This window comes from Heterocephalus glaber, unplaced genomic scaffold (assembly GCF_053883595.1).
Source record: "Heterocephalus glaber isolate CG9 unplaced genomic scaffold, H.glaber_assembly_v1.0 deba00001428, whole genome shotgun sequence".
NCBI classification, from domain to species: domain Eukaryota; kingdom Metazoa; phylum Chordata; class Mammalia; order Rodentia; family Bathyergidae; genus Heterocephalus; species Heterocephalus glaber.
This window is the reverse complement of record NW_028258293.1, coordinates 13,245,553-13,255,268: the sequence shown is the minus strand read 5'-3', so window position 1 is coordinate 13,255,268 and position 9,716 is coordinate 13,245,553. Positions and strand designations below refer to the sequence as shown.

Sequence of the window (9,716 nt, the reverse complement as noted above, 5' to 3'; positions counted from 1 at the left end):
TTTTAGAGAACATGAACTTGGTGTTTCAGACATCTAGCAGGTTGGGAATTATAATATTTCCCATGTTTAGATTGTTTAGATTATTTGGTGCCCTATATGACCATCACTCCAGAGCAGAATTAGAATGAGGAGTAGAAAGCAGCTGTCTCCCTTCCCATGAGGATGTTCAATGCCCCAGGTGATGCAGCCTGCAAAGAGGTCATGTATAATCTCAACTCCACTGCAACAAAATGCACTTCTAGTCCCAGTCCTTCATTAATATCACTGTTCTTCCTTTTCCCACCTCCTTCCAAGCTGAAGTAAATATGGTTCTTCAGATTGCCATTGTCTATTGACAGCATGATTTTGATGTGCAGGTCATTTGCTGACAAGGAGGTTCTGCATTAGCAGGAAACAGTTTACTTGGGCTGCAGACTGGGGAAAGCTGTGGGTGGTGATGACTGTACTGTTCACCTGTACACTCTGGCTTCCCAGTGAAGGCAATAAATCGCGCAGTCCCTTCGCAGTGCGCCTTCATCATGGTCACGATTCTTCCCCTCCCCCAGCCCTCTATGTTTCACCGAATTGCCCCGAAAAGTCCTCTTCACTTCTGACTCCGTTGTGAAAACTGCTTCCCAGAAGACCCACACAGACCCTAGGGGAGCCAGTGGTGTGTACCGAGGGACATGGTGCTTTTGTGCCTTCCTTCAGGTGGACAGTGGCTGTCTCCCACAGAGACACACAGCAGAGAGCCCTGCAGGGAAAGAGCATCCAACTGGATGGCTTTTCCTGAGAACCAAGACTACCTGCTCCAGCACAGACTGTTTATGTTCCAGCTTCTCCGGAATGATTTTCATTCTCCTTCCAAGATGGGTGGGAAAAGGAGGGCACAGTCGGAATTGATAAAAGTGTTGGTTGTGTTTACTTCTCTCTCAGCTGAAGTTACCCTTTGTCTTCCCCTGGCATTATTTCAAATGAAACAGAATAAAGAGTGGCAGCGCTAGGCAAAGTCTGCTTTGCTTCAGCTGGGGTCTTGATGGTCTGGGGAAGAGTTTGGGACATACTTATGCTGCAAAGAAAGAGATTTCCTGATGAAGAGGTGCATCACTACTGGAAGAGGGGTAACCAGAGCTGTGAACTGACGGAAGCTGTTGGGTGGTGCTGACCTGTGCTGCCCACCTCTACCCTCCTGCCTCTCCCAGTAAAGGTAATGTATGGTGCAGTCTGATTTGCACTTTCTATCATGTGTTCCACACACTAACATCAAGGCTTGGAAGAAATGGAAGTCAGTCAGGGAAAGGCAGAGTTCATGCATGGGAACCCAGGTGGCTGGTCTTTTAGCCTGCCCTTCAGGTCCCTCCAGAGCTGGGCCTGCCCTGAGCAGAATTAGAATGAGGTGCAGGAAGCACCCATCTTCCTTCCATGAGGAGCTTGAGAGCCCCAGGTGGTTGGGCCTAACAAAGAGGCTAAGATAATCTGGACTCCAGTAAAATAATACAGCCAACCCCACTTGTGGTACTGGCCTGTCTTTAATCTCACTTGTTCCTCCTTTCCCTGCCTGCTTCCAACCTGGGGTGGATATATGGTTTTTGAGGGCTGCACCAGTCTGGGGACAGCATGACTTTGATGTGCAGAGTTCCTGTCTTCTTTTCAAAGTCATCTGCATCTCTTGGTCCAACATAAAGTGTCTGATGCCTGGGCCTAGGGAAACCTCAGAAGCCTTGAGCAGCCTGATGGCTGTGAGGATCCAGGATCCTCCTCCCCTGTGGCAACAGGCTCTCAGGGAAAATTGCCCCCAGGAAAAGATTTTAGGGAGGAGCTCCAGTGAAGGGCAGAGCTGGAAGGATGCCACTTGCAGGGAGTTCTGGGAAAGCCAGCAGAAAGGGCTGAGATGCCTGTGAAGGGCCTGAGGAGGCTGGAGATGCCAGTCCAGAGGCATGTGGTCCATGAAGGTTCCAAGTATGGCTAAAGGGGCTACATTTTCCAAACTAGCAGTTTCCCGACAGAAGGAGGTACCCTGGCTTCCCGACGTGGGATGGGCCCAGGACATTTCACACAATTTTGTGAGGTTTTTTGGGGGGGTACTAGGGAATCGAACTAGGGTCCTTGTGCTTGTGCAGCAGGCGGCGAAACCACTGAGCTAAGTCCCTGGGCCCTTTTGTGAGTTATTGACTGAGATGTGGTAGCTGTGTCCCCTGAGACTGCACTGTCAGTCACTGAAAGCAAGGGCCCTGGTCCTTGTCGGAAAGAAGGGGGAAGATGGAGGGCTCATCATGCACCTGGATCAGAGACTATGGCAGTGAGGTCCCTCTGGGGGGGACTTGGGGCTTCCTGAGTTATACTTTTTCTCTTAATCTTTGGGCACAAGCAGGATGTGGTCCATCAAGCCTTTCAACCACAGAACTTTCCAGCTCCTTCCTGAGCTGAGGTTTAAGGGTGGAAGTGGAGTGAGTGGAAATTTCAGGTCCCCGAGTCCTGATTTTCTCAGATAATGTAGTTCTCCCTATGGCCAGCAGGTGGCTCTGAGCCCTTAGTTCAGCCTTCAATCTGTCACAGGCCAGAGAAAATCCCTGGGAGTTGGAGGAAGCTTATTCTGGATGGGACTCTAAAGGTGTTGATGTTAAAGGGCCTCTTATTAGCCATGTTGGCTCCACTATGTGGCTTTAGGGGCAGCCAAGCTTAGTCCAACAAGCCAGGTCCCCAGAACCCTGGCCAGACTTTGAGTAGCCTTTCAGCTCTTCTCCCTCTACATCAGAAATGGGTCAGCAGTACAAAGAGGGGAATCGATGCTGCAGACTGTAGGCAGGCAGAGGGCAGCTTAGAGCTCAGATCAGCAGTGGCAACTTCCTGACCCCTTGGCTTTGCCTCTGGAGCAGTGTGAGACAGACTCACTGATTGGCCAAAGCACACTGCAGGCTTCACTGCCATAGTGGTCTTGGTCTGTGGACTTGTACACCATCCATCTATCTAGCCATCCTTGCATCACTCATTCACTCTGCACTTACTCAGTCCCAGGTTGACTGCTTGGTCAGACACTGTCTCAAACCTCAAGGAGCCGTGAACTGGAGGATAGGAAGACAGAGTCTTCAACACAGGTAAAGGAGAACACCGATAGCCCGGAGGAGGGAAGGGACCATCTTTCCCCAGAGATTTCAGGGAGGACTTCCAGGAGGCATGAATTAGCCTAGACTTCTATAGATTTCAACAGATATGAGGCTTGGGCTGTCCAGGGAAGGGAATAACACAAGCAAAGGCTCCAAGCCAGGCGGTGCAATATTACGTGCCAATCAGGAAGACAGTCAGGAAGTGGGTGGCGGATGCACACAGGGCTGGCAAGAGAATGGGAGTTCCAGGGTAGGAAGGCAGTGAGGGCGTAAAGTGGCTGCCTAAGAAGTCTAGCTGGGACTCTGAAGGTGATGGAGACTCCTAAAGGGTGCACATGAGAGGAAGGGCTCACAGCCCTTGTAAGACTACTTTGCTGGCTGCATGGCAGATGGGTTGCAGGGGGCCAGGTGGAGAGACAAGGACCCCAAGTAACAGGCACTGTCACAGCCCCTGCGATCCCGGTCTGAGCGGGGAGGGATGCAGTGTAGAAAGTTAGACCAGACAGAGAAAAGCATCGGCGAGGGGAAGTACGAAAGCACTTGCTCTCCTAACGTTTGCTTGGTCAGTTTTCTCCCCGTGTGGCTGAGTCCACAGCAGTCACCATGGCTCATTTTTATGGAGCACTTCTGGACCAGGCACTTCAGCATTTCACATGTGCTTCTCACTCCCACCACTATTCTCTGAGGTGGGCACTATTAACGTAATGAAACAACTGAGACACAGAGAGGGTATTTGACCAAAGTCATACAGCTAGAGGTGGGATTGGATCCCAGGCAGGTGGCTGGAGAGCTCACCCTCCACTCATGACCCTACGGTCTGTGGTGCCTCGCCCCTCTCTCCCTGGGCACCTCAGCCTTTCAGCAACAGGGCCCAGGCTACTGAACAGAGATGATCAGACAAGTTGTCAATGGCCAGACAGGCTGGGTCTGAGGCGGAAAGTCCCCTTCAGCTGGGGGAAGACGTCTCTTTCCTTGCCTCCCTGCTAGGGCCATGGCACGTCTTGAACATGGAGTGGCAGCTGCTAGCCTCTGTCCTCCCCTTCCCCCAACACGCTCAAGGCCTCCCCAGCAAGAACAGCCCAGAGCTGAGGTTGTGGAGGATCAGGCTTTATTGACAGTGTGTTAGGCAGAATTCTGGGCAAGGAGAGTCCAGGCTGAGGTCAAGCCCAGGGGTCTCTTCATCTTAGGGGACTGATCCACTCCAGCATCCTTAACTTTCCAACATCTCTTTTTCCAGCAACCAAAAGTCACCTCCCCACCTCCACCCCAGCCTCCCACTGAACATCAATTCAAGTCACAGCTTTCCTGGGTGAGCCAGGTGTGAAGTTCATTCTGAAGCCTGTTATATGTGGTTTGAAGTGTGACCCCTCACCTCAGTCCCTGTCCACTCAGCTTGTCAGGGTGGGGACTGGCTGGGACCAGCAGCCCCAGCCCATGGAGCCCTCTCTGCAGAAGCCTGGTGTTAGGGATGAAGGGTGGGAAGCTGGGTCCACGTCCTGCTCTCAAAGCCTTGGCAGCAATCAGCAAAGCCTCCTCCCTCACGTCACCCCCCCACACCCCCGCCTTGCTGCATCCCCTCTCTGGCCTGAGCCTGCCAGCCTCCACCTGTCTCTGTGTGCACAGCATCTGGAAGTCTCTATGCCACCCTCCCTGACTGGTAAGGTCCACCCCTGAGCCCATCACTTCTTCAGAGACCAAGGAGGCCTGCAGCGTGGTCTCAGTTGTTTCTCGAGGGCACAGAAAGAGAGCAGCAGATCCCCAACCCAGGGCTTGTTTTCCCCCAGCCAGTTTCTGCTTGAGGCAGGCCAATTATGGGGGCCAGGACTGGCTTCAGACCCAGCTTTAGGGCCCAGCGATTCCTATAGGCTCCCCAGCCTTGGGCAGGGAGAGAGGGGCAAGCCAGTCCTGAGCTGGGGCTGGGAGAAGTAGGGACAAAAATAACCTAGTATAGAATCCTGCTGAGGCCAGAAATAGCACAGTGACAAGTGCCTTGTAACACCCTGGTCACGCAGCAGGGGGAGGCTGAGCTGGGGTGTCCATCCTCACACGAGGCTCTTGCTTGGCCAGGGGGTCCACATCTCTCCCACTCTACATACCACAACACACTGCCTGAGTGCACACATGCACGGTGGAGTCCCACGGACCATGACTCAGGACAGGGAATCCGGAGAGATGCTAAATTTGGGTTTGGTCTTGGCCACAGGCACACTGCGCTTGCGCAGAGGCCCACGGGTAGAGGCGAGAGTCAGGGCATCGAGCAGGCTGTGGTCCTCATCGAGCTGATGGGCTGTGCAGAGTGGTGTGGGCACTTTAATGGTGTTGCCAAACTTGGAATAGTCCACGGAGTAGCGGCCATCCTCCTCTGTCACAATGGGGACAAAGCGATGGCCCCAGAGGATTTCGTCAGCCAGGTAGGAGGTTCGGGCCTGGGTGGTAATGCCCGTGGTTTCCACCACACCTTCCAGGATGACGATGATCTCAAGGTCCTGGTGGTGGTGCAGGTCGCTGGGTCCCAGGTCGTAAAGCGGGCTGTTGGCATCGATGACATGGTAGATAATGAGCGGAGCCACCAAGAAGATGCTGTTTCCACCCACGCCGTTCTCCATGGGGATGTCCACCTGGTGAAGGGGCACCACCTCGCCCTCGGGGCTCGTGGTCTTTCGTACCACTTGCATGTGGATGGTGGCACTGATGATCATGCTTTTCCGGAGGTCACCCACGCGCAGCATGAAGCAGAGGCGGCCATGGCGCAGAGCAATGACCGCGTGCTTGCTGAAGATGAGGGTCTCTGCCCGCCGGTGTGCCTGGGCCGTCTTCATGAAGATGCAGCCCAGCATGATGGCATTGATCATGAGCCCAACAATGTTCTGTACAATGAGGATCAGGATGGCCAGTGGGCACTCCTCTGTCACCATGCGCCCACCAAAACCAATGGTTACCTGGACCTCGATGGAGAAAAGGAACGCAGATGAAAAGGAGTGGATGCTGGTAACACAGGGCACTGTTGTGCCCTCGCCAGGGGCCAGGTCACCATGGGCAAAGGCGATGAGCCACCAGATCATGGCAAAGAGCAGCCAGCTGCACAGGAAAGACATGGTGAAGATGAGCAGCGTGTGCGGCCACTTGAGGTCCACCAGTGTGGTGAACACGTCCTGCAGGAAGCGGCCCTGCTCCCGGATGTTCTTGTGGGCCACGTTGCAGTTGCCTTTCTTGGACACGAAGCGAGCCTTCCGCTCTCTGGCGTGGTACCTGGGCTCGGCCGGGTCCTCTGCTAGACGAGTCAGCACGTACTCCTCAGGGATGATGCCTTTTCGGGACAGCATGGCTTCAGGGACCCCAGGGAGGGGCTCCCCTCATGGGGCACTGTCCTGGCCGGGCCTAGGGTCCCCTGGCCTGCGCACGCTCACCTTTCGGCCACCCTCAGCCTGTGCTCGCCTCACGCCTGCGATGCCGTCCCCACCATGCTTTCCCCACCTCCACTCGATCCTGCTTCACACTTCAGCCCAGCTGCCTGTCGCCCCCTGCGCCCCTCTACCTGCCGGCTCCCCACCTGGCCCTGGGCCGCAGCCCCCTCTTCTCCACCAGCTGCGCACCCCAGGCCTCCCGAGAGCTCTCCTCCCTGCCCAGCCCTCACACGACTCAGAACTTAACACCTCCGGATCTTACCAACTAACCAGACCCGCACAGTCTCCACCGCTCTCTACCTCGCCCATTCCTGTCCCCAGATGCCCCTCTCCGACCTCCAGCCTCGGTCCTGGCCCCTCTCCAGGCTCCCCTCCAAGAGTGCCCCTATTTGCCACCCCTCCCCTCCCCTGGCGCTCCCCGCCGCTCTCTGGATGCCTCTCCAGCTCCTGTCCTCTCTGTCTCCTTGGGATCCTGCGCCTTCCGAGTCACCACTCCACCCGGCTCAACTCTGGATCCCCTCGCCCCCCGGGAGACCTGGCCGGGCTCGCTCCGCGCCGCGGCCTCCCGGTGCCCGCCCGCGCCCCCGCCGCCGCCCCGTCCTTGCCCCGCCCGCTCGTCGCCGCCGCACCTGCTCCTGCTCCTCAAGCCGCAGCCATCGCCTCCCCCGCCCCTCCCGCCCTCCGGAGCTCGCGGCCGGCAGGTTTCCCGGGCGGTCAGTCGGTCTGTCGCTCGGCGGACAGAGACCTGTGCGAGGCAGGGGCAGAGGATCAAGGTTGGGGGAGCTCGAGGAACGGAGTGGGGACTTGGCGCCGCCAGGGGGAGCCCGACCTGTTCGCCAGAGGGAGAGGGGCGGGCATCGGCGCAGTCCCCGCCCACTTCCCCGCCCTCTCCCCGCCCTCTTTCCCCGGACTCAATCTGGCCTTCAGGGCCGGTCTAGTCGCGGGGACCAGAGAGGTCCTCTGGCCCACAGTCTGTGAAATTGATGGGCGAGAAGGGAGCCACTACCCACACTCCTAGCCTGGGACAGCAGCCCTGTCGCCCTGGCTCCCCTTCCCTGTTGTCCCCATCCGCAGCTGGACTCCCAGGGACAGGAGACACGGAGGTGGCGCCACAATCTAGGTGGCCCCAGGACTTCCCAACTGACCCCCTCCCCGCTTTGGGAGATCTGTTTACTCTCTAATCCTCTGAGAATCTGATAAATCTCGCCTCATTAAAACAAAACAGCAGCAAAAAACTACCTTAGCAGGTATAGGAGCACAGTGACACCTTCTTCCACTGGGCTCCCTGTGTGGCCCAGGGGCCTGAGTGCTCCACCTTCTTAGTCCTGAGGGGCCCAGCCCAACCCTGCTTCATAAAGAGGAGTTGAGCCTCAGCTTGCTTTACACCCCTCCCAGTTGTATCGGAATTCTTCCAACTTAGGTAATGGAGGAGTTAAACTGTTTTAAGCCCAGCTTGGACAGTGGGGGACCCAGGCTCTGGGTCTGGACAAGGGTGATGTTTCTCTCGCAGGCATTAGCCTAGGTTTACCCGTTGTATTGTTGGAACAGTAGTGGCTCCACCCTCTGTGGGGCTCAGGTCTTTAGAGAGGACCCCAGCCCATATTTGACTGTTGGAGTCAGGCTTCAGGTGGGTCTGGAAGGCTGGAGGCATTAGGGTTGTGGGCTACACAGGGCATGGTGTGACTTTTATACTGAGTTTTCCTCCTTCTCTCCCCTACCCATCTGTAGGTTGTGTGAACCCTGCTGCAAAGGCTGTGATCTTGAGCTGTAAGAAAAGAGATACAGTGCCTAAGGTGGGGGTTCGGGGGTGGGGACATGATGAGCAGAATGGGACCCTCAAGGAGACAACATTACAAGGGTAGCCTCTGAGGCAATTACTGTATAGCATTTTAGCCATCAGGAAGGGAAGCTTCCTTGGACAGCTCAGGGGTGGGGGGCTTGGGTACCTTCGCAGAAACCCAGGAATCACAGGAGGATGGGCTGGTAGTTTTGCATGGTACAAAGGGAAGACCCGGACACTGAGTGGAACAGAGGCAGGCTTTGATTTTACATATACAAGGGTTAATTCTAAACTGAAACTAAAAGTGACCCAGCTCTGAGGGGAGTTCAGGGAACCTTGGTAGGCCATCAGGATATTGTGGCGGGATCTGGCCAGGTGGCCTCAAGCATCCTTACAAGACTTCCCTGCCTTGTGCTGTTACTTTGCTTCAATGCTTGGGGGAAGATAGGCTCCGGTGGGTGGAATCCTCTTATGGCTCCTGGCTCTGCCCGTGGGAGACCGCACTGCGGAGGGAGCTGTTGGCCCCAGAGGCATCTGAGCTGGAAAGGCCAGGACCTACTTCACGGGATAGCCCCAAGGCTCAGCTCTTCCAGCTCCACCCTTTCTACCCAAGGTGCTCAGCCTCCTCCTCTCCTCCATCTGCCTGGCTCATATGCATCTCCCCCAAACACTGCCCTGTCAGGTACCTTTCTTGTACAAAGCCCTTTTATACTTCCCTTTTGCCCAGAAGCCTATCCCATGCTTCTTGTCCTGGTGTTCAAGGCTCTCTGATCTCATCCCTCCTGCCACCTTCATCCCCACCCCACCCTGCCTCCCTGACCAGCCAGCACACCTAACTCACTTCCATCATCACTCCGTAGCTCCTGGCCCCCCATCCAGATTTTATCCTTCCTGTGCTGAACTCAAATCCTGGCTTTCCCAGGCAGCCTGCCAGTCTTCACAGAGTTCTCCCTTCCTGAGCTCTGTGGCTTCTGCACAGCCAGAAGGGTCTCCTCCACGATGGCTGGGTCTTCCTTATGTTGTGTGGCTTGGACCCTCTATCTTGGGAGAGGGTTGCAGGCCTAAGACTCCTAGGTCTGCAGCCCAGGACCTGGCAAGCCAGTACTGCAGGCAGTAGGTCAAGGATAATGAGATGCAAATGAGCACCTGTCATTTCCCAGCTGGAGGAGGTGACACTCCTGTTTCCTGATTCGGATGGAGTCAGGACAAACTATTGTTTTGATCTCCCCGAGTCTGTGCCCAGCATCTCCCTGCCACCACCTGGCTGCCTTCTACATGCACTGTCCCCCCCTTTGAAGGACTGACTTCTCCCACGTCTGAATGCCCCTGCTCGGGGGACAGAGAAGGGGACACGGGATCCAGGCCTAGTCCGTGGGGATAGAGAAGGGGACACGGGGTCCAGGCCTAGTTAGTGTGTTCCAGCCCTCTGGGCACTGTGCTTGGGTGGGG

At 55.8% G+C, this 9,716-nt stretch overlaps 1 protein-coding gene across 1 annotated transcript; it reads right to left on the bottom strand.

Moving 5' to 3' along the window:
• Window positions 1–4,169: 4,169 nt before the first annotated feature.
• Window positions 4,170–7,067, bottom strand: Kcnj11 (potassium inwardly rectifying channel subfamily J member 11). Its single transcript, XM_004851502.3, has one exon. It carries the CDS (start codon window positions 6,404–6,406, stop codon window positions 5,234–5,236), a length of 1,173 nt encoding a protein of 390 aa, XP_004851559.1. The 5' UTR covers window positions 6,407–7,067; the 3' UTR covers window positions 4,170–5,233.
• Between the last annotated feature and the right edge of the window lie 2,649 nt (window positions 7,068–9,716).